The sequence below is a fragment of the Myotis myotis genome, unplaced genomic scaffold (assembly GCF_014108235.1).
Source record: "Myotis myotis isolate mMyoMyo1 unplaced genomic scaffold, mMyoMyo1.p scaffold_m19_p_27, whole genome shotgun sequence".
NCBI lineage: Eukaryota > Metazoa > Chordata > Mammalia > Chiroptera > Vespertilionidae > Myotis > Myotis myotis.
Genome location: NW_023416332.1, coordinates 1,306,724 through 1,330,091, shown reverse-complemented (window position 1 = coordinate 1,330,091; position 23,368 = coordinate 1,306,724). Strand labels below are relative to the sequence as shown.

At 64.0% G+C, this 23,368-nt stretch overlaps 2 protein-coding genes and 1 long non-coding RNA gene across 8 annotated transcripts in view; 1 reads left to right on the top strand and 2 right to left on the bottom strand.

Moving 5' to 3' along the window:
• Window positions 1–16,618, top strand: part of MYRF (myelin regulatory factor) — a 31,005-nt gene extending 14,387 nt beyond the window's left edge. Inside the window, exons 4-27 of the mRNA XM_036295874.1 lie at window positions 1,377–1,438; window positions 2,259–2,538; window positions 3,721–3,971; window positions 4,061–4,184; window positions 5,750–5,945; window positions 7,079–7,155; window positions 7,332–7,442; window positions 7,870–7,960; window positions 8,318–8,518; window positions 8,745–8,856; window positions 9,342–9,451; window positions 9,912–10,072; window positions 10,145–10,217; window positions 10,447–10,535; window positions 10,798–10,866; window positions 11,309–11,389; window positions 11,553–11,638; window positions 11,740–11,931; window positions 12,187–12,417; window positions 13,057–13,144; window positions 13,381–13,455; window positions 13,748–13,850; window positions 15,166–15,240; window positions 15,424–16,618. Of these exons, the coding sequence (XP_036151767.1) occupies window positions 1,377–1,438; window positions 2,259–2,538; window positions 3,721–3,971; window positions 4,061–4,184; window positions 5,750–5,945; window positions 7,079–7,155; window positions 7,332–7,442; window positions 7,870–7,960; window positions 8,318–8,518; window positions 8,745–8,856; window positions 9,342–9,451; window positions 9,912–10,072; window positions 10,145–10,217; window positions 10,447–10,535; window positions 10,798–10,866; window positions 11,309–11,389; window positions 11,553–11,638; window positions 11,740–11,931; window positions 12,187–12,417; window positions 13,057–13,144; window positions 13,381–13,455; window positions 13,748–13,850; window positions 15,166–15,240; window positions 15,424–15,504 (3,019 nt within the window). The 3' untranslated portion in view covers window positions 15,505–16,618. The remainder of the gene's footprint in view (window positions 1–1,376; window positions 1,439–2,258; window positions 2,539–3,720; window positions 3,972–4,060; window positions 4,185–5,749; window positions 5,946–7,078; window positions 7,156–7,331; window positions 7,443–7,869; window positions 7,961–8,317; window positions 8,519–8,744; window positions 8,857–9,341; window positions 9,452–9,911; window positions 10,073–10,144; window positions 10,218–10,446; window positions 10,536–10,797; window positions 10,867–11,308; window positions 11,390–11,552; window positions 11,639–11,739; window positions 11,932–12,186; window positions 12,418–13,056; window positions 13,145–13,380; window positions 13,456–13,747; window positions 13,851–15,165; window positions 15,241–15,423) is intronic.
• A 1,589-nt stretch (window positions 16,619–18,207) lies between these two features.
• TMEM258 (transmembrane protein 258) lies at window positions 18,208–23,339 on the bottom strand. Its single transcript, XM_036295667.1, has 4 exons — window positions 23,184–23,339; window positions 19,549–19,658; window positions 18,909–19,045; window positions 18,208–18,312 (listed from the first exon to the last, which is right to left on the bottom strand). The coding sequence occupies exons 1-3, from the start codon at window positions 23,184–23,186 to the stop codon at window positions 18,919–18,921; spliced, it is 240 nt and encodes a 79-aa protein (XP_036151560.1). The 5' UTR covers window positions 23,187–23,339; the 3' UTR covers window positions 18,208–18,312; window positions 18,909–18,918.
• On the bottom strand, window positions 19,963–23,177 carry LOC118649005. Of its 6 annotated transcripts, XR_004965538.1 has the most exons (4): window positions 21,778–23,177; window positions 21,626–21,681; window positions 20,788–21,572; window positions 19,963–20,688 (listed from the first exon to the last, which is right to left on the bottom strand). It is a non-coding gene; the product is annotated as an uncharacterized LOC118649005 (long non-coding RNA). The 6 variants fall into 6 exon arrangements; XR_004965535.1 differs by having other exon boundaries at window positions 21,626–23,177; XR_004965536.1 differs by having other exon boundaries at window positions 20,788–21,681.
• Window positions 23,340–23,368: the final 29 nt, after the last annotated feature.

Here is a 23,368-nt window from a genome sequence, read left to right as displayed (position 1 = left end):
CTTTCACGGGGGTCGAAGGACCCTTTCCCAGGGGTCGCCTAAGACCATCGGAAAACACATATATAATTACATATTGTTTTTGTGATTAATCACGATGCTTTAATTATGTTCAATTTGTAACAATGAAAGTACATCCTGCATATCAGATATTTACATGATGATTCATAACAGTAGCAACATGACAGTGATGAAGTAGCAACGAAAATAATGTTGTGGTTGGGGGTCACCACAACATGAGGAACTGTATTAAAGGGTCGCGGCATTAGGGAGGTTGAGAACCACTGCTCTATCCACTGAGCCAAACTGGCTACGGCATCACGCGGGTTCTAATGGGAGAGAAAGGCCTTGTCCAGAGCCACACCGGCCTCTGTGCCTGGGCCCTTCACTGCCCCGCCCCTGCCAGGCCCTGTTCTAGAAGGTAAACAAGACAGGCAGGGCCCGCCCGGCTGTGGAACCGCGGTCTCGGCGGGGAGGGCGTCCTCCATCCCTGAACCACCGTGTGGCGGGCTGAGAGCTCCTGGAGGAGCGGGAGGAAGGAGCACGAGGCGCTGTGGGGCCTCAGGGGCAGGGCTCAGAGGGTGCGAAAGGCCCTGACCCACTGGAGACACCCAAGGCCGCCGTCAGGGGATGCGGGGAGGCCGGCCGTGGGGCTGGAGAGGCCCGGTCAGCAGTGAGGGCCACAGGGAGGGTCAGCCCCCGCCACTTAGCACTTTCCGGCCTCCTCACGTGGCTGGGGGGGTGGGCAGGTGGCTTGTCCTGGAGCGTGGGCACTCTGGGGTCCGCCCAGGCCGTGTCCATGTGGCTGGGCACAGCGGTGGCAGTCTCTCCCGACTGGGGACCAGGGATGGCCAGAGAGCGGCCCCCCGGTGGCAGCGCAGGCCTCATGCAGGACGTGCTGACCTCTCGGGGTCGAGTTTGTTCTTTTGCTCGAACCGCTGATAACACCAAACCTGCAAGAAAAGAATACAGCCAGGCCCCGCCGAGCTGGCTCCCTGCCCGTCCACACCTGCCCCTGGTGGGACAGCCCCCCAGGCCCTCCCAGCCCCCTGAGGGCCCTGCGTTTCCAGGAAGTGGGGGCTTCAATGGGCAAAGGCAGGGGGGGCAGGCTTGGGCCCTCGCCTGGGGACAGAGCCCTGAATGCCGATGCCATCATGAGGGACTTTGGTGACGGGCCCCCAAGTGCCCAGTAGGTCTGAGGCAATGCTGGGCAAGAGCCCAAGACTCCCCCGCCCCCAATAACTGCCAGGCACCCCGAGGTGACTGGTGCAGAGAAATTCCCCGCGGATGGGAGTGAGGAGACCTGGCTGCCTCCGCCTCGGGGTCCCTGGGCCCGGCCCCCGAGGAGCTGCGCCCCGACACCCCTCCCTCTCCCACAGCACGCTGCCTGACTCCCCCCCGGACTCGGGCTCGGAGGCCTACTCCCCCCAGCAGGTGAATGGTGAGTCCAGCGGGCACCGCCCTCCCCCCGGGGCTGGGGCAAGTGGTTGGGGCGGCCTTATCGGGAGGGAGGGAGCGCGGAGGGAGGGGGCCAGCGCTGCCCCACAGGCCACATTATCGCTGGTCAAATACTCGGGCGGGCGCTGCCCATTGTTTCCCCGCGGGCGGGTGGGGAGCCAGCCCTGCCCCGAGCGAGTGTCCCTCCGGCGATGCCACCGCCTGCCCGCCGGCGCCATCATGGATGCGCCCTTCGGCGGTAAGTGGACGGCTTGGGAAGGCCTCCCCAGCTCCAGGCCCACCTCGCCCTGGGGGTGCGCGGGGTGCCGTGGCCCCCAGGTGGCCAAAGGCAGAAGGATCACGGGCAGCAGTCTCCCCACGCCCAGAGAGGGGTCAAGAGTTCTGTTTATCTTACCAAACATCTCTGGAATGCCTCCCGGGGACAGAGGCAGCTGGCCTCCTGGTGGGGGGCTGCCGGGAGGATGCTGCCACAGGCCTGCCCTGGGGGTCTCGGGAGACTCCTTTTGGGGGCCCGGGGAGGAGCTGGGGATGTGGGGTCTTCCCCAGGGAGCCGGTTCCCAGCCGGGCCCAGTGGAAGGAGCTGGCTAAAGTGGGGTGAAAGGCCGCACACCCCCTGGGCCGGGGCCTGCCTCCCTGCCCAGGCCTCTAGTGGCCAGCCTTGAGCTGCCCAGGCCTCCTCCCACATGGGCTTGGTGGGAGGGCAGCCCCAGGCTTGGCCCGGCAGGGGCGGGAATGGGGAGACCCAGGCCAGGGAGAGCTGGTGCCCCGGCAGGTGTCTGATGCCTGCCCCCTTCTCTCCGCAGACCCTCATCTCCTGCGCACCATCACCCCCGAGACCCTGTGCCACGTGGGAGGGCCCTCCCGCCTGGAGCACCTGCCCCCACCCCCAGCCCACCTGCCAGGCCCCCCACCGCCCCCGCCACCCCCACCTCACTACCCCGTCCTCCAGCGGGACCTGTACATGAAGGCGGAGCCCCCAATGCCCCCCTACGCTGCCATGGGGCAGGGGCTGGTGCCCGCCGACCTGCACCACACGCAGCAGTCCCAGATGCTGCACCAGCTGCTGCAGCAACATGGAGCTGAGTAAGACGGGGCTCCCCCTCCCCGGGTGGGAAGATGAGGTGGGGGGTCAGGGAGCAGCAGGCAGGACAGAGGTGGAGGTGGGCATGGGGCAAACCCAGGAAGGGCAGGAGGCTCAGACCCCAGGACACGGGGTCAGGGTATGTGTGTCCGCATGTGCCCAGCAAGGTAGCAGGTATTCCAGACACGGCCAAGTGCTCACGACTGCCTTGCTGGGCAGGCGTGGCCACCCCCGTGGTCCGCCTGGGAACCTGGGCTCTAGGTCACGGAACTGGGAAGGACAGAGTGGAGATTTGCACCTGGGCTGTGCTGTTCCCAGCACCGGTGACTTCCCAGCCGCATGGAGCCCTCGGCTCTGAGGAGGTGCCAGGCATGGACCCGAGCTCCCTGCTCTGCCTCCAACCTGCAGAATTGCCATTTTATGTTTTACACGTTGAGATTTAAATATATATATATATATATATATATATTTCAAATAGGGAGAGGGAGAAAGAGACAGAAACATCAATGATCAGAGAGACTCATTGACCGGCTGCCTCCTGCACACCCCCTACTGGGGACCAAGCCTGCAACCCAGGCATGTGCCCTGACCGGGAATCGAACCCTGACCTCCTGGTTCATAGGTCGATGCTCAACCACTGAGCCACACTGGCCGGGCTACCTGTTGGTATCTCCTGAGAGATTTAGTTCAAGGGAAGATTCCGCTGCCAAACCTTTTGGTCAAACAGGAGAAGGGGTGCTGTGCAGCCCCCCACATTTCAGCCCCGCTCCAGGAAACGCTCCTTCCTGCCTCTGTGGCCCGTGGGGTGCTCTGCAGAGGCTCCCCTGGGGGTAACACGGGGTGACGTGGGTGACAGCGCAGGGGAGGACAGCCTCCTCACTCCCCGGTTCTGAGCCCTCCGTGTGCCAGGCCCCTTGCGGTGCGATAGGGACACACAGGCAAGTCCGGTGTGGCTCCTGCTGCCTGGCTTCCACAGTTCGGGGGTAGGGCGGATGCGGAACCAGGGAATGCAGCACAGAGTGATGGGGAGCCCTGCGGAGGCCAAGCCGGGGGGCTTCCTGCAGGAGCTGTCCTCCGGGCTGGGCATATCCGGCAGAAACGGTGGAGAGAGAGGCTGGGCACTGCCTGGGGGGAGGGGCTCAGGGGGAGCCAGCCCCCCATGGCGCACACCTCTGTCCCTTCAGGCTCCCCACACACCCCTCCAAGAAGAGGAAGCACTCGGAATCGCCCCCCAACACCCTCAATGCCCAGATGCTGAACGGAATGATCAAACAGGAGCCTGGGACCGTGACAGCCCTGCCTGCGCACCCCCCGCGAGCCCCCTCCCCGCCCTGGCCTCCCCAGGGCCCCCTCTCCCCAGGCCCTGGCTCCTTGCCTCTCAGCATCGCCCGGGTCCAGACACCACCTTGGCACCCGCCAGGTGCCCCCTCGCCAGGTACGAGGCTGGCCTGCGGGGCCCTGCCAGGGGCGGCCCTTCAGGTTGGGGAGCGGGGCGCAGGGCCCACATAGCATTCCCCCCTCCAGGTCTCCTGCAGGACAATGACAGCCTCAGTGGCTCCTACCTGGACCCCAACTACCAGTCCATCAAGTGGCAACCACATCAGCAGAACAAGTGGGCAACCCTGTACGACGCCAACTACAAGGAGCTGTGAGTGAGCTGCGCGCCCCCCACCCTCCTGGCCACATGGCCATCGGGGGCCCGCCCGCCTGGCGCCGGGGTTCCAGAGCAGGGCCTGGAGCACACTGGGGACCAGGGGGCCCACTTACAGGAGAGCAGACGGGCCAGGGCAGAGCTGGGACAGTGCTCAGGGTTCCTGAAGAAGGTGGTGCCTGCCAGGGAGGGGCGAGTCGGGGCGCCTCCTCCCCTGCCCCTCCCCTCCTCCTGCTGCATTCCAGGAAGGTAGCAGGAAGCTGAGTGTTAGGAGGCCCTTCCCGCAGACCCTCCCGGGAGGAGCGGGGGACTGGTCAGAGGCTGCCTGGATTCTTCGCCCTTCCGCAGCACCCACCCGGCTCAGCTCCCCGGCCTGGCCAGGAGCACTGGGACTCGCCCCTCGCTCCCGCGGGGTCCGGCGAGGGCTGAAAGTGTGGCCCCCGCAACTCGCTTGGACATGGCCAGGCCTGGGCAGGGTGGCTGGGCGGGGGCCCGGTCACAGCTGAGACCAGCCTCCTGGAGTCGGGCACCCGGGCTCTGTGGGACTCCTACCCAGAAGCCTAGGGGCTGTCCATTGCTCTGGTGGCTGAAGGGGCCCTTGAGACCCTGCCAGGGTTGAGGGGAGGTGTTTGGGGATCCAGCCCCTATGGCCTGGTATGGACCCCCACTCCTAATTCTGGGCCAGCCCTGCCACCCCAGGCCCCCAAGGCCAGGAAGCTGGCAGCCGGGGCTCCAGTGTGGCCCGGGCACTTCCTGGGTGTTTCTCTGGCGCAGTCAGGTGGGCGGGGCCCCAGGAGGGAGAAGCGGGGAGCCCTGGGCCTTCCCGTTGACATTACAGGCCCGGAGTCCTTTTCCCGCCGCTTGGAGCCATTCTCCCTGCCCAGCTTCCTCCAGGCAGGCACCAGGCCTGGGGGGCACTGCTTGTGCCTGGCCACGCTGTAATCGCTCTCTTTCCTGCCACCTGGAGGTCCCCCAAAGGGTACAGACTTAGAACACTTTCTCAGCAACAGATGAGTAAACTGAGGCTGGGTCCAGCTGCCCAGAGTGCCGCCCCCCCCCCCCCCCCCCCCAGCATACAGGAGTCAGAATGATGTTTGGGGGCTGGAGGGAGCCTGTGGGCAGGGGCTGGGCCAGCTCCTGGCGCCTGGTTCCACCGTTTCCATGGCTACCAGCTGTCAGCCCAGTGAGGCTCTGCAGACCATCCCCTCTAACCCCATCTCCCACGAGGGCGGGGGCTTCGGAAGTGTTACGGGGAGGAATCAAGTGTGGTGAGGGGCCCCCAAGCCCCCCCAGAAGTTCCCTCCCATCTGGTGGGCTCAGCGCTCTGGCCGTGTTTCCCTCCTCCCAGCGTGGTTGGTCCCAGGCGCGTAGAGGAAAGAAGAGTGAGCGAGGGGGTGGCAGGCCTGAGCCCAAATCCTCCCGGGACTCAGTTTCCATTTCTGAGAAGCGGGGGCAGCCCCGTGATCTGGGGTTCGGGGTAGGAAATCGGCCCGCCGGTATGGGGGGGACGGACGCTCCAGGCCCGGCCGGGGCCCCGCTGAGCGCCTGCCCTGCCCGCCCAGGCCCATGCTCACCTACCGCGTGGACGCCGACAAGGGCTTCAACTTCTCGGTGGGCGACGACGCGTTCGTGTGCCAGAAGAAGAACCACTTCCAGGTGACGGTGTACATCGGCATGCTGGGCGAGCCCAAGTTCGTGAAGACGCCCGAGGGCCTCAAGCCCCTCGACTGCTTCTACCTGAAGCTGCACGGCGTGAAGGCAGGTGTGGGGCCCGGCCAGCGGGCACAGTGGGCCGGAAGCCAGGGAGGAGCCCTCACGCCATGTCCACCCCCACCCCCGCTTCCGTCCTGCCCCGGTGATGCCCCTGAGCCTGAACCGTGGGGCTCCCATGTCCTTCTCCACCCTGCCCCAGGTCTGTGTCCCCAGCCAAGACCCCTCTCCTGACCGCGCCTGAAATGAACCCCCCCTTCCTCCGGGGCTCCCTTCTCAGGACGGGGGCTCAGGCCATAAAGCCGGGGCCCACTTGCTCACACCTCGTCATGCACCAGACTCTGCTGCCCCCTCTCCCTGGACCAGGCCACCCCCACAGCAGCTTCACTCTGGCTCCCAACTCGGGCTCCACCGGAGGCCCAGGCGGGCATGACCCTCCCCCTTCCTCCACAGCCCCCCACCCCCTACCCCCCCTTTGCCAGGACTTCTGAGCTCAGCCCACAAAGGCCTTCGGGTCTGGCCCTGCCATTGGCTGTGCCCGGACCGCTGTGCCCATTCACAGCCCCAGTGGCCTCCTTTCCGTGGGCCACCCTCCCAGCGCCCATCCACCTCCTCTCCTGGCTGCCTGCTCCCTGGCCTCACCGTCCACTCTGCTGCCCTGTCCTAGGAGACTTGCCCTGAGGCCCGCCTTGACCTGGAGGCCACGCCCTAGGCCCCCTCCCCAGCACAACCCTAGTGAATTTGAGCCCATGAGCTCCCTGGGAGTGCAAGCGGGGGGGCAGGGTGTGCCTCCTTCAGTGTCATGGGGCGGTCGAGGGAACATGGGAGGGGCTGGCGTGACAGGCTGGGTGTGAGTGGGTGTTTGTGGAGGCCGGTTTGGGGTGTGCTCAGGCTGGGGGCGTGTGGGCGCGGACTGGGGGCTGTGAGGTGCCGTGTGCCGTGGAGTGTGTCTGCCCCAGCATGCACAGAGGTGGGCAGGGGTGTGGGTGGGGGTCTGGGGGTGCGGCTGTGTAGGAGAGGGCCCTGAGTTTCTGGGGAAGCCAGGCTGAGGGGAGGCGGTGCCTCTGTTTCCCCCTGAGCTCCAGCTGGGCCGGGCCGGGCTGAGAGGTGAAGGGGGCCAGGACGGGGTGGGGGTGGGGGGACCCCGGCCCTGAGGGGTCACTGGCCCTGCTCCTCCCCAGCTAGAGGCCCTGAACCAGTCCATCAACATCGAGCAGTCGCAGTCGGACCGAAGCAAGCGGCCCTTCAACCCTGTCACGTGAGTGTGTGACCTTGGGGGTGGCCTCTGGGAGGGCTAGCCCCGCAGCTGGCTTGGGAGCTGAGGGGGGCTAGGCGGGCACCCACGACGTCCACCCCCCACACCTGGGTGCCGCCTTGTGGCCTGGCTCTCCCTGCCCGCTGCCTGCCCCCTGAGTGTCCTGCCCTTCTCCGCAGGGTCAGCCTGCCCCCTGAGCAGGTCACAAAGGTGACTGTGGGGCGCTTGCACTTCAGCGAGACCACGGCCAACAACATGCGCAAGAAGGGCAAGCCCAACCCTGACCAGAGGTGAGCGGCCGGACCCCCGCCCCGGAGCCCCCCGCCCCCCCATTGCTGGAGGCGGCCAGGAAGGTGCCGCCCCGTGTGGCATGCCAGGCACAGAGCCCCACACACCCACCCATCGTCCAGACGAGGAACCTGAAACTCGGCCCTTAACTGGCTCAGGGATGGGAGCGCGGAAGCCTGGCTCCTGGGCTGGGAACCCTCTGCGCCGCCTCGCTGTGGGTCCTGGGGAAACGCTGCCCCCTAGTGGAGACTCAGGTTCCTCCTCTAGGATGGGATGTTCATGCACTTCCTGGGGTGCCGGGAGCTGTGGGGGGGACGACTGAGCGGGTAGTGCTGTGCACTGTGCATCTGACCTGGGGAGGTGGGAGGGGGGCAGGGCCGTGGGGCCGCCGAGACCGCGGTGGGGCCGCTGAGACCGCGGTGTGCGCAGGTACTTCATGCTGGTGGTGGCCCTCCAGGCCCACGCACAGAATCAGAACTACACGCTGGCCGCCCAGATCTCGGAGCGCATCATCGTGCGGGTGAGGGCACCTCCCCCAGGGGCTTGAGGGTCCCCGTCCCCCACAGAGCTGGGAGAAAAGCACCCGGGAGGAATCCCGGGTCAGTGGGGAGTCAGAGTCCGGCTGGGCCCTGGCGGTGTGGCCTCGGGCAAGGCTCCACCCTCTCCGGGCCTGGCGGCTCCTAAAGGGAGGAAGTGGACAGGCCTGGGGGCTTCCCCAAGTCCCACAGAAACTGAAAACTGCCGCAGCGGGAGGGACAGCTTAGGCATAGTGGGGTGAGGAGCCCTGGCTGGAGCTGGAGGGGCGGGTGCCCCCTTACCCAGGGGCCTGCAGGTCTCCACCCCCCGGCACTGATCAATCCAACCCCAACACGCCTAGGCCTCCAACCCAGGCCAGTTTGAGAGCGACAGTGACGTGCTGTGGCAGCGGGCACAGGTGCCCGACACGGTCTTCCACCACGGCCGCGTGGGCATCAACACGGACCGTCCCGATGAGGCATTGGTTGTGCACGGCAACGTCAAGGTCATGGGCTCACTCATGCACCCGTCGGACCTTCGGGCCAAGGAGCACGTGCAGGAGGTGGGGCTGCGGCTGGGGGTGGGGACAGCTGAGCTCCCAGGGGCGAGGGGAGCGGGCGGGGATGGGGGGGGGGAGGAGGGGGAGTGGGGGGGGGGAGGCTGAGCCTGGATCTCAGGACCCAGGGATCCCGGAAGCAGGGTCTCCCCTCCACCCTGCAGCCTCTTGGTCTCGGGGCGCTCCCGACGGCCAGGAGGGAGGGGTTCCGGCTCAGGCCTGGCTCCCGCAGGTGGACACCACGGAGCAGCTGAAGAGGATCTCGCGCATGCGCCTGGTGCACTACAGATACAAGCCCGAGTTCGCCGCCACCGCGGGCATCGAGGCCTCGGCGCCAGAGACGGGTAAGGCCCTGAGGCTGGAGTCGGGGGACCCGGGAACCCTGCCCTGTCCCCTGGTAATGCTGCGCGGGTCTTCTAGAAACCTCCACTGGGGAACCCCTCCGGGAACCCTCCCCTGGACCCCTGGAACTCCCCCTCAGCCCGGGGGCCTCCGGCCTGGACACTGGAAGTCGGGGAATCGTGCCCGGGGATCCTCGCCCCTCTGCCCTGGATGAACCCTGCCTTCACCCCCCCCCCGGGGTCCCTGCCCCCTCCCCTGGGATTCTGACTCCCAGGGACCCGCCCCTCCCCCAGCCAGGGGAGCCCCTCACCTTGGCCCTGGAACTGCCACTCTGCGAACACGGGCCGTGGCGCCCCTTCTTCGAGGCTCCTGGGAGCCCAGATCTCTAGCGCCCGGAACTGCGCCCGCCGCCCCAGCCCCCTTCCACTAGGTTCCCCCCCCACCCCCACCCCTCGGCTCCACACACACCTGGCTCATCCCTCCCCAGGGGTCATCGCCCAGGAGGTGAAGGAGGTGCTGCCGGAGGCCGTGAAGGACGCGGGCGCCGTGGTCTTTGCCAACGGGAAGACCATCGAGAACTTTCTGGTGGTGAACAAGGTCGGCAGCCATGGGGAGCCTGGGGCGCCCGGGCAGAGGGGCGGGTCACCCCTCCAAGGAGGCTGGGCACCGGTGCAGAGGGAGCAGCCCAGCCCTCTCTCATCCCGCGGAGGGTGGAGGGCGGAGGGCGGAGGGCGGAGGGGGAGCCTGGGGCGGGAGGCTGGGCCAGAGGAGCCTCGCGGAGGGCTCCCTCCTCCCGGCAGGGCGGCCAGAGCAGCACTTGGGCGTCCTCGCGGCTATTGCGAGGCCCCCACACGCGGCTTATTGCGGTTTGTTGTAACTTCCCTGGCGAGGGCTGGGCTGCAAGGCGCAGGCGGCGTGTTCTGGCCTCGGCTGCGCGGTGAAGTGGTGCAGTGTGAGGAGCCGGCCTGGTGCCAGGGTGGGGAGGGCAGGGGGCGCCGGGCAGAGGCTGTCCGAGGCAGCAGGGGCGCCCCCCACACTGGCCTGTTGCCTGCGCCAGGAGCGCATCTTCATGGAGAACGTGGGGGCCGTGAAGGAGCTGTGCAAGCTGACCGACAACCTGGAGACGCGCATCGACGAGCTGGAGCGCTGGAGCCACAAGCTGGCCCAGCTGCGGCGCCTGGACAGCTTCAAGTCCACGGGCAGCGCCGGCGCCTTCAGGTGGGGGCGCGGGGCGGGGGAGGGCAGACCCGCGCCCCAGGGCCACCTCTGACCCTGGCCCTCTTGCTGCAGCCACACAGGGAGCCAGTTCAGCCGGGCAGGCAGCGTCCCCCACAAGAAGAGGCCCCCCAAGGTGGCCAGCAAGGTAAGGTGGGCAGGTTGACCGGGGCCTTCCCTCCCCACGGCTTCCTTTCCTGCCGGCCGCTCTCCAGGCTCAGGGACCCGCTGGCCCGCCCAGCCCTGCTTTCCCTTCCTCTGCCTCTGCCCCCATGGGAATGAGCCCTCCTGGCACCCCTACCTCCAGTAGCACCCCAGTGGGTAAGGCCATGGGCTCCCTAAGTCTGGGCCTCTTCTGCTTCTTCCCTTTTCCTCAGCCGCCGTCTGTGGTCCCGGAGCAGGCCTGCGTCAGCCAGCGCTTCCTGCAGGGGACCATCATCGCCCTGGTGGTGGTCATGGCCTTCAGGTGACTTGTGCCGCAGGCTCCGGGCGAGGTGGCTGGCTGGGGGAGCTGGGCTGCCCACGGGCCCAGGCCTGGGGAAGAGGAAGGCAGGGCCTGGGAGAGTCCCTGAGGTCCTGGGGGAGGGGGTGGGCTGCCTCATTCTGTCCCGTCCCCCTGGGGCTGGGAGACCCATTACAGGCATCCCCTGGGAGCCCAGGCCCTGCCCAGAGAGAGGGCCCCAGACTGTGGCTCAGCTCTAACCATGGCCCTTCCCCGTGGTCCCCAGCGTGGTGTCCATGTCCACGCTGTATGTGCTGAGCCTGCGCACCGAGGAGGACCTGGTAGAGACCGATGGGTATGTCCCTGGAGGCCTGGTGTCTGCTGAGCCGCCAGCTCGGGCGGGGCTGTGGTGGGCAGCCCGGGGTCAGGGGAGCCACCACGGAGGCTATCCCTTCTAAGGGGTTCCAGCTTAGGCTCTCAGCCTGCAGCAGGCTGGTGCGGGGGAGCAGGGGGGGGAGGGAGGGCCTCCCTGGAGGGGGGCGGCTGTCTTCCAGTCCCTGCGGAAACCGGTGTTTCTCTCAGGCCTCCTACCCACTGCTCCTCCAGGTCGCTGGGCCTCTGAGAGTCCAGGGCATTGGCGGGGTCCAGGCCGGACTGGGGGTGGAGGGAAGGAGGGCCAGGGTGGGGCCTTGGGCTCTGTCTGCCCACTGTCACCTTCAGCCTCTGGGCCGTCTCTGACTGTGTCTTCTCTCTCTCCCCCTGCGCCTGGCCCCTTCTTTCCTCTCTGCTGTCCTTAGCTCCTTTGCCGTGTCCACTTCCTGTCTTCTGGCCCTGCTCCGGCCCCAGCATCCGGGGGGGAGTGAGGCCATGTGCCCATGGTACGTGTCTGGGTCAAGCCCCCTCCCTCCTGCCTCTGGCTCCGGCTGCCATCTTCCTCTCCACTTCCCCGTCCACCTCCTCCTGCCCTTCCTGCTTCTTGGGGACTTCCAGCTCCCCGCCAGGCTCCAGTCCCTCTGAGCTCGGCCTCCCTTCCCCCAGCAGGTCCAGCCAGAGCTTTGGGACCACTCAGCTCCGACAGTCGCCTGTGACCACTGGGCTGCCAGGCACACGGCCCTCTTTGCTGCTGGGTGCGTGCCTGGGGCGGGTCTGGACGGGTGGGAGGGGGGAGGGGGGGCAGTGAGGGGGCTCTGCTGCCCCCTCCGGCTCATACAGCCTCTGGCTTCCTCAGTTACCCCCGGCCTGACCCACTCAGCCCCAGGACCGGCCGTCCGCACCTTAGACCTGTGCTCCAGCCACCCCTGCCCCCTCGTCTGCTGCTCCTCGCCCACGCCAGGCCCTGCCACTCACCCTAGTCTTGGCCCCAGCTTTGCCCCCAGCCATGGTCGCAGCCCCAGTCCCAGCCCCTCCGCTAACCACTCAGGTATGGCTATTGGGGCCAGGGCTGGGGTTGGGTTTGTTTTTATTTAACTGAGTCCAGAGGAAGACCCCACAGGCCCATTGGGGGGGGGGGGGGGGGGTCTCCTGGAGCCCAGAAGGAGGCTCTGGAAAGGATTGGCGGGCCGCCTAGGGGGGCCAAGAGACCGATGGGTTCACCCAGAGTCCAGGGGGGCTGTAGAGACAGCTGGGCAGGAGGCAGCAGTCCCCTCTTCTCAGCCCGCCCCGGTTCTGTCCACAGACCCCAGCCAGATGGCCCTGCTGCCCGGCACCAACATCAGAGCCAAGTCCTGGGGCCTGGCAGCCAATGGCATCGGCCACTCCAAGCATTCAAAGAGCTTGGAGCCTGTGGCCAGTCCTTCAGTCCCCTTCCCGGGGGGGCAGGGCAAAACCAAGAACAGCCCCAGCCTCCGAATCCATGGCCGGGCCCGTCGAGGGGTCCCCCCGCCCACTCAGACCTGGGGCCAAGCAGGTACTTGCCCTGTCCCCCTGCACCTCTCAGCCCAGCCCAGCCCAGCAGGGCTCCCTGGCCAGGGCCCGTTTCAGCCCAGGCACCTGCGTGTCTGGGTGCACAGCTCCGTCAGCAGGCCTGTGCTGAGCATTACAGGTAGCCAGGGATCGGGCCGGGAGCCTGCGCGGATCGCCCATGTAATCTTCACAGCACTCCTGCAAGAAAGGGACTGTCCCCATTATTCAGATGAGGAAACAGGCGCAGACAAGGGAAGTGGCTCGCCAGGAGCCGTATAACCCGTCAGCGGCAGAGCTGGAACTGATCTCAACCTGCCTGGCTCCAGGGCCTGGCTCTTCTGTTTTCCCGAACCTCCAATCCTTAGTCGGACAAAGCTGGGAACCCTCTCTTGCAGAGGTTTTCAAATGGGTTCCTCCCCGGTGCCCCCGGGCTGCCTTGGAGGCTGAAGGGGGAGGCCAGGAGCCTTCCTGGCTTCAACCAGCTGGCTCTGCTCTGGGTACTGGGCCTCCCCATCGACTTGCATTTGACGGGTGTTGTGGCTTAAAGAAAGAAAAGTTGAGAAGCTGCGGCTTGCTGAGACTGAAGTTCAAAGTGACTGAGAAACCCCAAGGGGTAGATGCTCACCTCTGCCTCTCCTTGCAGACTCGGCGCCCGCCCTCACCTCCATCCAGCTGCTGGAGAACTCGATGCCCATCACCGCCCAGTACTGTGCTCCAGGGGGTGCCTGCAGGTGGGCTGGCTCCTCCCCCCACCCAGGGACGGTTCCCTCAGGTGCTCCGAGCCCAGGAGGCCCACGTGGCCAGACCTTGTCCCACTGGGGAGGAACTCCCCCACCAGGCGGCGCAGACCCTGGCGAGGCCCCTGACGAGGCCCCTGACGGGCTCCATGGAGACTGGGGGCTGAGGAGCCCAGGGGGTGAGGCTGTGGGTGTGGCCTGGGGCTGAGGAGCCAGCTTTGCCCTTTCAGGCCTGGGAACTTCACCTACCACATCCCTGTCAGCGGCAGCACCCCCCTGCACCTCAGCCTCACCCTGCAGATGAAGTGAGTGCGCGTGGGGAGGGGAGACCGGGGTCCCTGGCCCCTAACGGTCCCTGGGCCTCGGTTCCTCATCTGTAGAATGGGCTGCTGCCCGCAGGGGCCTTGAGGACCAAGCAGGATGGTGGGTGGGAGGGGTGGGGAGCCGTCTGGGACCTTGACTGTTAGCATCGTTTTCAGGCTGTGAGGATTCGGTGGCTGGGCCAGCGGGGCAGGGAGGTGGAGTGGAGGGCTGGCGGGGAGGAGGCTGGGCGGAGGCACTCAGAACCCATTTCCCTGCTACCTGGGCCTCCTCCAGCTCTTCGTTCCCCGTGTCCGTGGTGCTGTGCAGCCTGAGGTCGGAGGAGCCGTGCGAGGAGGGGGGCTTTCCACAGAGCTTCCACATCCACCAGGACACCCAGGTAGGGGGCCGCTGGGGGTCCCTGGAGCACAACGGGGCCCCCAAATGGGTGAGGAGAGGCAGCCGGGGTCAGAGTGCAGGCATTTCCATAGGGACACTTGGGGGCTGGGCGTCTGTGCCGGGGAGGGCGCGTGTGCACCACGCACGGGGGAGCCTCTCTGTCCCTTGCTCTGTCCCGTTCCTGCCTGGCAGAGCCCTGGGAAGAAAATGGTCCCACAAGGACTAACTTGGGTGCAGTGGTGGGGACAGGGACAGGGAGGGAGCCCTGGGAGCCCATGGCAGGGAGAGCTAACCCATCTGGCCTCAGGTGAGGATAGCCATTTAAAAAAGTCCTGTTGATTTAAGTGAGACCTGAAGGACAATCTGGGACAGTGTCCCAGGAGAGGGGAGCAGCAGGGGCAGAGGTCTGGAGGCGGGGGGGGGGGGGGGGGGGGGGGGCACGCGTGGCGTGTTGGTTGAGCTGGAACTGGCAGGGCTGTGAGGGGCGGGGGGTCAGCGGGTTGGGAGCCTGGACCTCAAGGTCAGGCTGGGGCCGGGGCCCAGCTCCCTTGGGCTCCCTCCTGCTCTGGAAGTAAGTGGCCGGGACCCTGTGCCTCACTGGCCGTGACGAAGCTGTGACTCAGCACAAGTTATGGGGGTTTCTCCTCAGCCTTCACAGACGCACTGGGACCCCATCGCAGGCCGAGTGGGGCCCCGTGGGAGACAGACGTGCAGAGAAACCTGAGTCGGGGGGTGGGGGGGAGCCCAGGAGGCCCGGCCCCGCGGCCCCACGGAGCGGGCAGCACGAGAAGCTGGGGGAGAGCCCGGCAAGGCGCTCAGGGGCCGCCTGGCTCAGGCCTGGGCACAGGTACCGCCGGGCAAAGCCAGAGCCTCGGTGGGAGCTGGGCCCGCTGCCCGCGCTGGTCCACGCTGTCCTGCCAGGGAGCGCGTGTGACACGGCTGGGTTTGGGGTCCAGCTCTGCCGCGTGTCACGTGTGGTTTTAGGCAAATAACTTTCCTCACCTGTCAGCAGCGCCGCCTCCTTGGGCTGTAGGGAGGCGGGTAAATGAGCTACTTCCATGTGCCCAGAGCATCGTGGGCAGGAGGGAAGGTGGCGGGGGGGAAGGGGGAGAGGCAGCTGCAGACTTGTGGGCACTTGGCTCAGTGAGTGGCGGCCATTGCGCCCAGAGCAGACCCTGCTCCCTCCCATCGCCTCAGAGATGCGTTTCCTTCCTGAACTTGCCGTAGAGCCCAGGGGCTCTCTGCGTTGGCCACAGAGCGGAGTGCTGGTGAGGATGGCGGCCGGGCCTGTCCTGACCCCTCTCCCCTCTCCCCAGGGCACTTCCCACCAGTGGCCAGTGACCATCCTGTCCTTCCGTGAATTCACCTACCACTTCCAGGTGGCGCTGCTGGTGAGCACAGGCCCCTGTGTCTGTGTGGGGCTTGGGGGAGAGATGGGGCTGGGGTGGGGGTGCAGGTGCAGAGCTCAGGGCAGGACTTGGGATGGTGTAAGGCCATGTCAACGGTGAGGGGGGTGCGGGCTCCCCCCTTGCAACTCCCACCTCCTCATCCGGTCCCTCCGCCCTTCCACCCAGGGCCAGGCCAACTGCAGCGCGGAGGCCCCGGTCCCGCTGGCCACGGACTACTACTTCCGCTTCTACCGCCTGTGTGACTGAGCTGCCCTCCCGAGGCAGCCGCACGCAGGGCCCGGGGCCCCGGGCGCCCCTCCACACTGGATGCAGTTGTTACACTGGAGCCTGTGCCGCCAGCTCTCCATCCGCGGGCACTGCCCGGCCGAGCTGGGCCTGGCCTCCGCCTGGGACACTGGAAGTCTCACACTGGAGCTGCTGCTCTCGCTGGTCACTCCTGGCTCCCACCCCGGGGCCCTCTGTCCCGATGGCGGTGGGACGGCTGGCTCCAGGGCCCGGAGGCCACGCGCTCTGCCGCCCCATTGGAGACCGGGAGCTCCCTTTGGCCCTCGAGGACCCGCCTGCCTCTGAGCTGGGCGGGGGCTCGGGTGGAGCCTTGAGACTTGGCAGACAGCCCTCACCCTCGAAGCTGCTCCCCAAGGGGTGGCCAGGAGGTGGACTTCTGGGGTTTGACTGTTACGCTGGACTTGCACTTGGAAGCCTGAAGTGTGGCCCGGAGGTCACTTCTCCGAGCTTGGCTCTGAGCGCGCCCAGGGGCACTGCAGCAGCCCCGGGTGGGAGAGCCTGACCGTGTGCTAGGTACACACAGTGCCTGGCCGGACCAGGGGCCAGGGGGCCAGGTAAGCCTCGGAGGCTTGACCCTGGGTGCCCGGAAGGGAGTTCCTGTGAGCTTCCGGTGGTGTGGGCCAGGCTCACAGCGGTGTCAGGGGCCCATCGTTCTCTGGGCGGAGGAGCAGGAACCCTTGCAAGGCAGCAGCTGCCTTGGCGGATGGGTGGATGCAGGTAGCTTTCGCTGTTATTAATACTAAACTGCACTTCAACCAGGACGGGGGTGGGGGGGATGGTGATGGGAGCCCAGAGGGGCCAGACGCTGGGGTGACACTTGCAAAGACAGGACCCCGGCTCGGACCTGTCCCAGTGAGACACCCGTCCCATTCCTGACCACCCCAAGACTGGCCGCTCCCCCCTTCTTAGTCTGCTGGGGGCCTCGTCTCCCCAGATTAAGGGCGGGGGCTTAGGTGAGGGCAGACGTCTTCTCTCAAGTGCGAGTTCATCTTCGTGGGCGCCTGCAATGTTGAGCTCGTGGAAGTGTGGGACTCATTTAGCCCTGACATGGTTCCAACATGGGGACGGGGCTGCCCGTACGGCCTTGCTGTGATGGTCTGCCACCGTTTTGGGAACCAGGCCTTGCCACTTACCTCTCATTCTCAGCTTGGAATGGGAGGCCTTTGTGGGGGGGGGGGGGGGGGGCGGGGCGCTGTGGGGGGCCCCCTTCTGCTGTGATCTCAAAGCACTTGCCCTCAGGATGGGGAGACACCGGGGGTGGGGGCTAGCGGGGATGCCGGGCCACGTGGCCCCTCCCGTGGCCCCACCGCTCATTCTGACACAGGAATGACATGGCGCACACCCTGCGAGCCAGCCTCCTGGGACTGCTCTTCTCTCGCCTCCCGTGGGGGAATCTCCCTAAATGCCTTTAAACTGCTCCGCCTCGCTCCTTGTCATGATTCTGGGCTTCCTCTGTGGGGCTGTGCTCTTGGACTGCGGCCCCTCAGTCCTTAACTGGAAAGTGACCCTCCACTGCCCCCTGGAGCCCATCTGGACAGCACAGCCCCAGTCCGGTTGCAGCTGGCTGTTTCCATGTCTGGGGTAGCGGATCCCCAGTGCAAGGGTTGGGGCCAAGCAGGGGCTCCGAGCTGCTAGAGGGGGGGTCAATCTTGGACCAAAGTTGCCTTAAGCCCAGTCAAGTGAAAGGGCCTCGGGAAGGGAGCGGGCCGCCTGCTGGCAGCTGCTGGGCTGGTGCTGGTGAGTGGGTGTCGTGGCTCTGTGCCCTCCCTGGGGCCCAGCAGCCATCTCTCCCTTTCACTCCCCTGTGGCCCTTATTCCTGTAGCCACTGGGCTAATCTCCAAACTTCGAGCTGTACATAGGGCTTCTCCATGCACAAGACCCCGGCCCTCATTTATCTCCCGTAAAAGCCTGCGTGTGCATAGAGCGCCTCCTCCCCGTAACCCCCCGTTCCTGCCCCTGAGCTTCGACTCATATTTATCATGGACCAGCTCTGACTCGAGTGGGCAGAGGGAGGCAGCCCTGGGCCTGTGTGCTTCCTGTCCCCTGAACGGTTCTTTCCTTCTGAAGTAAATGCACGTGTATAAATAAACGAATAAATGCGGTTTGTATCTGAGCTTGCCTCCCCGTCTCTCTGAGATTGTTCTGGTGGGAGGTGGGGTCGCCTCTGGGGCTGGGACTCCTGGATGGACTCTGGGGTCCCGCAGCCACATGGATGCTTTACAGCCCACTGTCCTTCTTAGCGTCAAGCGAGGCTTGGACACAGGGCCACACTCCAGGGAACTGCCCAGCCTGGGCCAAAGGTAGGCACCCCAGGGAAGAGCCGTTTTAGGGGACACGCTGAGCCTTCCAGGGCTCCCAGCCCAGAGAAGAGTAGCTACACCTGGGGCAGGGGCTGGGCCCAGGGCAGACTTGACTGGTGCGGGTCCCTGGAGAACTGTGCTCTAGAAACCACGGGAGGGTGGGCCTGCCCCTTCCTGTCCCCAGGAAAGCCTTTGATCACAAGGACAGCCTTCCCACACCCCTTGGCCCTCAGAGGGGGAGCAGGAACCCAGGAGCAGGAACCATCGGACAGGCAGAGAGAAGAGGGAGGGGCTGGACGGGGGAAGTCTGGCAGGTCTGGGCACCAGCACCCACTCCACCCGCAGAAGGAGCACCAGACGAGATGGCACACATCTGCCTTTATTGTGAGCAGCAGGCGGGACACCTCCAGCAACAGTAAAAAATTAATGTACAAAAGCAGGGATTCAGTGCAGCTGCCTGGCTGGAACCTGAAAGAGGAGAGAGGTGTCACCGTGAGACCACAGATCCTCATTTCCACTCTGACCGAGCCCCGTGCTCCGGGGGCAAGGGCTGAGGGCACACGCCCTTGAGGCTGAGCCACCAGAGCCAATTCTCGTGACCTGTTTGGTGGATTATCCGCAGCACAGTTGTTTGACTTTCTCTCCTCACTTAATCAGGGTTTATTTCAGTGGCCGAAACATTCCTAATCGAAACAGGACTCATGGCAGCAAGTTTTAAGTCCCAGACCCCGACTCGCTTCGGGGCCACTCCCCAGCAGTCTCTCCAAGGTACTGGTGTGTGAGTGTGAGAATGGAATGCACAGCCCTGGGCAGCCTGCGCCCACAGCCCCGTATAGTACACCCCAAAGCCAGATCGCGGCCCTGGGCAGTATACAGAATCACAAAGCAGGTCACACTGGGCTCAAATCCCCATCAGGAGCAGGGAAAGGGGCACACGTGTCTGGTGTCCCTATCCATTCTGCTGAGCCCGTCTCCATGAACCCAGGGGTCGTGCAGGCCCGAGGACCGCCCCTGATGTGGGCGTGGGGGGTTTCTCCAGTGTCCCACCCTGTCGCAGCTCTTACCCGTGGGAGCTCATACGTAGATGCCAACCCAGAGCAGCAGGAAGAGGAACCCAAAGCCCATGAAGAGCGAGGCCACCAAGGAGATGAGCAGCTCCTTGTAGATGTCCCGCGTGTACTTGGTGGACGTGACCTCATAGCTGGCGAGACGGTTAAGGAGAAGCTCAGGCGTGGCCGCTGGAACTCGGGGAGCAAGGCATGGGCTTCGGGTTTCTGGGAGGTTTGTCCGGCTTCGCGCCGCCAGGCAGAGGCCAAGAGAGACCTGGGCTGGTGCTCCATGCAACCCCTCTGCTACCCGGGAGGAAAATGAGGCCCAGGGGGTTAGGTACTTTCCCAAATAAACGGTGGAGCTGGACTAGTCCTCCGACCCCCTGGCACCAGAGGGCACCCCTTCATCTACTCCTGCAATTCCTCTAGTCCAGCCGGACCCTCTGCTCACTGTCCTAGGCATCTGAGGAGCAAACTGAACTCACCGGAACTTGAAAAATACGGCCACACCCTCACCTTGGAACAGCCACGGCCTTCTCTCAACCTCCCCTCCCCACACCAGGAAACACTGGCAGGGCGCGTGCACCAGCATGGCTCCTGCCTCCGCCTCCCACATCACCAACTCCGGCCCACCACAGCTCAGCGGAAAGGATACACGAAGAACCAGGCGGTGAAGAACATGCCAATGGCCAGCAGCACCACGGTCAGATGGGGGAAGACGGCGGGGTTCACGGGGCTGGTGTACCTGCTCATGGCCTCGAGCTCCTAGAGGCACAGAGGAGATCAGAGCCAGGAAAGAATGCCCGGCTTCAGCCTGGGGGCCCAGCGGGCTGTCAAGGAGCCCCAGGCCGCTGTGACTGCTGCCAGCCTGCCAGCCTGGGGAAGGTGGGAATCCTGCACCAAGTGGTGCCGCTTGGGGGTGACAACTGCGTCTGAAACTGCGGTGGCCGGTGTCACCCCCTGTGAATCAGAAGGGCGGCCGAGAGGAGGCTGGGACGCCGAAGGCGGCTAATTAGCTGTGGATCAGTGAATGGCCCCTAACGTTTTCTGAGGCGACGGACCTCTATGGAAAAAAAATGCAATGAAAGGTGTGAACTCCTCGCCTGAGATAAGCCACACGGAAGAAAAAGCCTGGCCTTGGTCGGGTTGCTCCATGGGTTAGAGTCTTGTCCCGGTATGCCAAGGCTGCGGGTTCGATCTCGGGTCAAGGCACAGAAAAGAACCCACCAATGGGGCGGGGGGATGAATCACCAATGAATGTATAAATAAGTGGGACAGCAAACTGATGTTACTCTCTTAAAAAAAAAGTTTTATGGACCCACATCTGTCTGTGGACACTGGACTGGTACCCAGATCCCAAACTCTCCTTCTGCATTATCCTCACTCTGTTGTTATGGAATCTCAGGGTGACCTCAGCCTCTCCTCCTGCGTTATCCTCACTCTGTTATTATGGAATCTCAGGGTGATCTCAGCCTCTCCTCCTGCATTATCCTCACTGTTATTATGGAATCTCAGGGTGATCTCAGCCTCTCCTCCTGCATTATCCTCACTGTTATTATGGAATCTCAGGGTGATCTCAGCCTCTCCTCCTGCATTATCCTCACTGTTATTATGGAATCTCAGGGTGACCTCAGCCTCTCCTCCTGCATTATCCTCACTCTGTTATTATGGAATCTCAGGGTGATCTCAGCCTCTCCTCCTGCATTATCCTCACTCTGTTATTATGGAATCTCAGGGTGATCTCAGCCTCTCCTCCTGCATTATCCTCACTGTTATTATGGAATCTCAGGGTGATCTCAGCCTCTCCTCCTGCATTATCCTCACTCTGTTATTATGGAATCTCAGCCTCTCCTCCTGCATTATCCTCACTGTTATTATGGAATCTCAGGGTGACCTCAGCCTCTCCTCCTGCATTATCCTCACTGTTATTATGGAATCTCAGGGTGATCTCAGCCTCTCCTCCTGCATTATCCTCACTGTTATTATGGAATCTCAGGGTGATCTCAGCCTCTCCTCCTGCGTTATCCTCACTGTTATTATGGAATCTCAGGGTGATCTCAGCCTCTCCTCCTGCGTTATCCTCACTCTGTTATTATGGAATCTCAGGGTGATCTCAGCCTCTCCTCCTGCATTATCCTCACTCTGTTATTATGGAATCTCAGGGTGATCTCAGCCTCTCCTCCTGCATTATCCTCACTCTGTTATTATGGAATCTCAGGGTGATCTCAGCCTCTCCTTCTGCATTATCCTCACTCTGTTGTTATGGAATCTCAGGGTGATCTCAGCCTCTCCTGCATTATCCTCACTGTTATTATGGAATCTCAGGGTGATCTCAGCCTCTCCGTCTGCGTTACCTCACTCTGTTATTATGGAATCTCAGGGTGATCTCAGCCTCTCCTGCGTTATCCTCACTCTGTTGTTATGGAATCTCAGGGTGATCTCAGCCTCTCCTCCTGCATTATCCTCACTGTTATTATGGAATCTCAGGGTGATCTCAGCCTCTCCGTCTGCGTTACCTCACTCTGTTATTATGGAATCTCAGGGTGATCTCAGCCTCTCCTGCGTTATCCTCACTCTGTTGTTATGGAATCTCAGGGTGATCTCAGCCTCTCCTCCTGCATTATCCTCACTGTTATTATGGAATCTCAGGGTGATCTCAGCCTCTCCTCCTGCATTATCCTCACTGTTATTATGGAATCTCAGGGTGATCTCAGCCTCTCCGTCTGCGTTACCTCACTCTGTTATTATGGAATCTCAGGGTGATCTCAGCCTCTCCTTCTGCGTTATCCTCACTGTTATTATGGAATCTCAGCCTCTCCTCCTGCATTATCCTCACTGTTATTATGGAATCTCAGGGTGATCTCAGCCTCTCCGTCTGCGTTACCTCACTCTGTTATTATGGAATCTCAGGGTGATCTCAGCCTCTCCTCCTGCATTATCCTCACTGTTATTATGGAATCTCAGGGTGATCTCAGCCTCTCCGTCTGCGTTACCTCACTCTGTTATTATGGAATCTCAGGGTGATCTCAGCCTCTCCTCCTGCATTATCCTCACTCTGTTATTATGGAATCTCAGGGTGATCTCAGCCTCTCCTGCATTATCCTCACTCTGTTATTATGGAATCTCAGGGTGATCTCAGCCTCTCCTGCATTATCCTCACTCTGTTATTATGGAATCTCAGGGTGATCTCAGCCTCTCCTCCTGCGTTATCCTCACTCTGTTATTATGGAATCTCAGGGTGATCTCAGCCTCTCCTCCTGCGTTATCCTCACTCTGTTACCCTGGAGTCTCAGGGTCTGTAGGCAGAAGACACCAGTTAAAATCCTGTCTCCACTGAACAGCACGCGCCTTGTCGGGGCGTTACCGCATCTCACAGTGGGTCTGATTCAGGAAAGATGACAGATGTCCGAGCGCCCGGCTCCGGCCTGGCCTGGGGTAGGGGCTCCGCAGGTGTTTGTCCCCTTCCCCGCCTTCAGGGGCGCTGGTGAGGTCCCGCCCGTCAGGGAGGGCTGTGAACACACAGGTCTGTGCGGCCTGACCTCCACCGTCCCGCGCAGCCAGCGCTTCTAAATCCCTGAACAGAACGACTCCAGGGGAGCAGACCCACCCCGCTGTTCCAGGAGACACTGGAATTCAACTCGTAAACATTTACGCCCCCCCCCGCCCCCCCGTCCCCCAACACGACAAAGACAATGGCTGCCTTTTACGGGGCCTCGTTGGCAGGCCCCGTGTTCGGCGCTGGGAATACAAAGATGAATAGACGTCGTTTCAGGGCGGGAGGCCCGGCGGAGGGGGGTCGCGGGGAGGCGTGTCCGCGGGCAGCGGAGCCCAAGAGGGCGCGGCAAGGGGCCTGCACGGAGCCGGCGGGCGCCCCCGGGAAGGGCCGCCGGCCGGGGGTTCGCCAAGCTCCCCGGGAAGGCGACGTCCGCCCCCGACCTTGTCGCATGAGACGCGCTCGGCCGGGGAGAGAACGGCTTGGTCACAAGTGAGAGGGATAAAAGCGCCAAGATAATAAAACTGCACCTCGGGGCGGGGGGTCAATGCGGAAAAGGGGGGACATATGTAATACTTTCAACAACAGAGATTTTTCTTTAAATGCACCTCACGCCCCCCGCCCCCGCCGCCCCCTTAAAACGGGCGAGATCAAAAGAGTCCATGGCCCGAGCGGGAGGCTGTGGGAGCCTGGATCCCGGGCCTCCGAGGCCTCCGCGAGAGAAAGGGGTGTGGGGCGGGCCGAGGGCTCCTCACAGCCCTGTTCCTAACTCCCATCACCCTGCTCACCCCTCTCACCATTTTGCCGGGCTCTGGGTAACCTGCCACTCCGCCACCGGAAAAACACGTCGGCAGAAGCCGGCGCGCTGCGCGGCCGGAAGAGGAAGTGGCACCCCGCGCGCGGCATTGTGGGACTTGTAGTCCGGCTGTTTCGGGTGCAGCGGGAGCTGGGGCCAGCGAGGGCCTTGGGTGGAGTGAGGGCC

Excerpts from the sequence above, each read along its gene's own strand:
- TMEM258 (XM_036295667.1), bottom strand. Across the intron at positions 19,046-19,548 it reads TTCACCGCCTGGTTCTTCGT|CTATGAGGTCACGTCCACCA; the intron begins GTATCCTTTCCG and ends CCGTCTCGCCAG.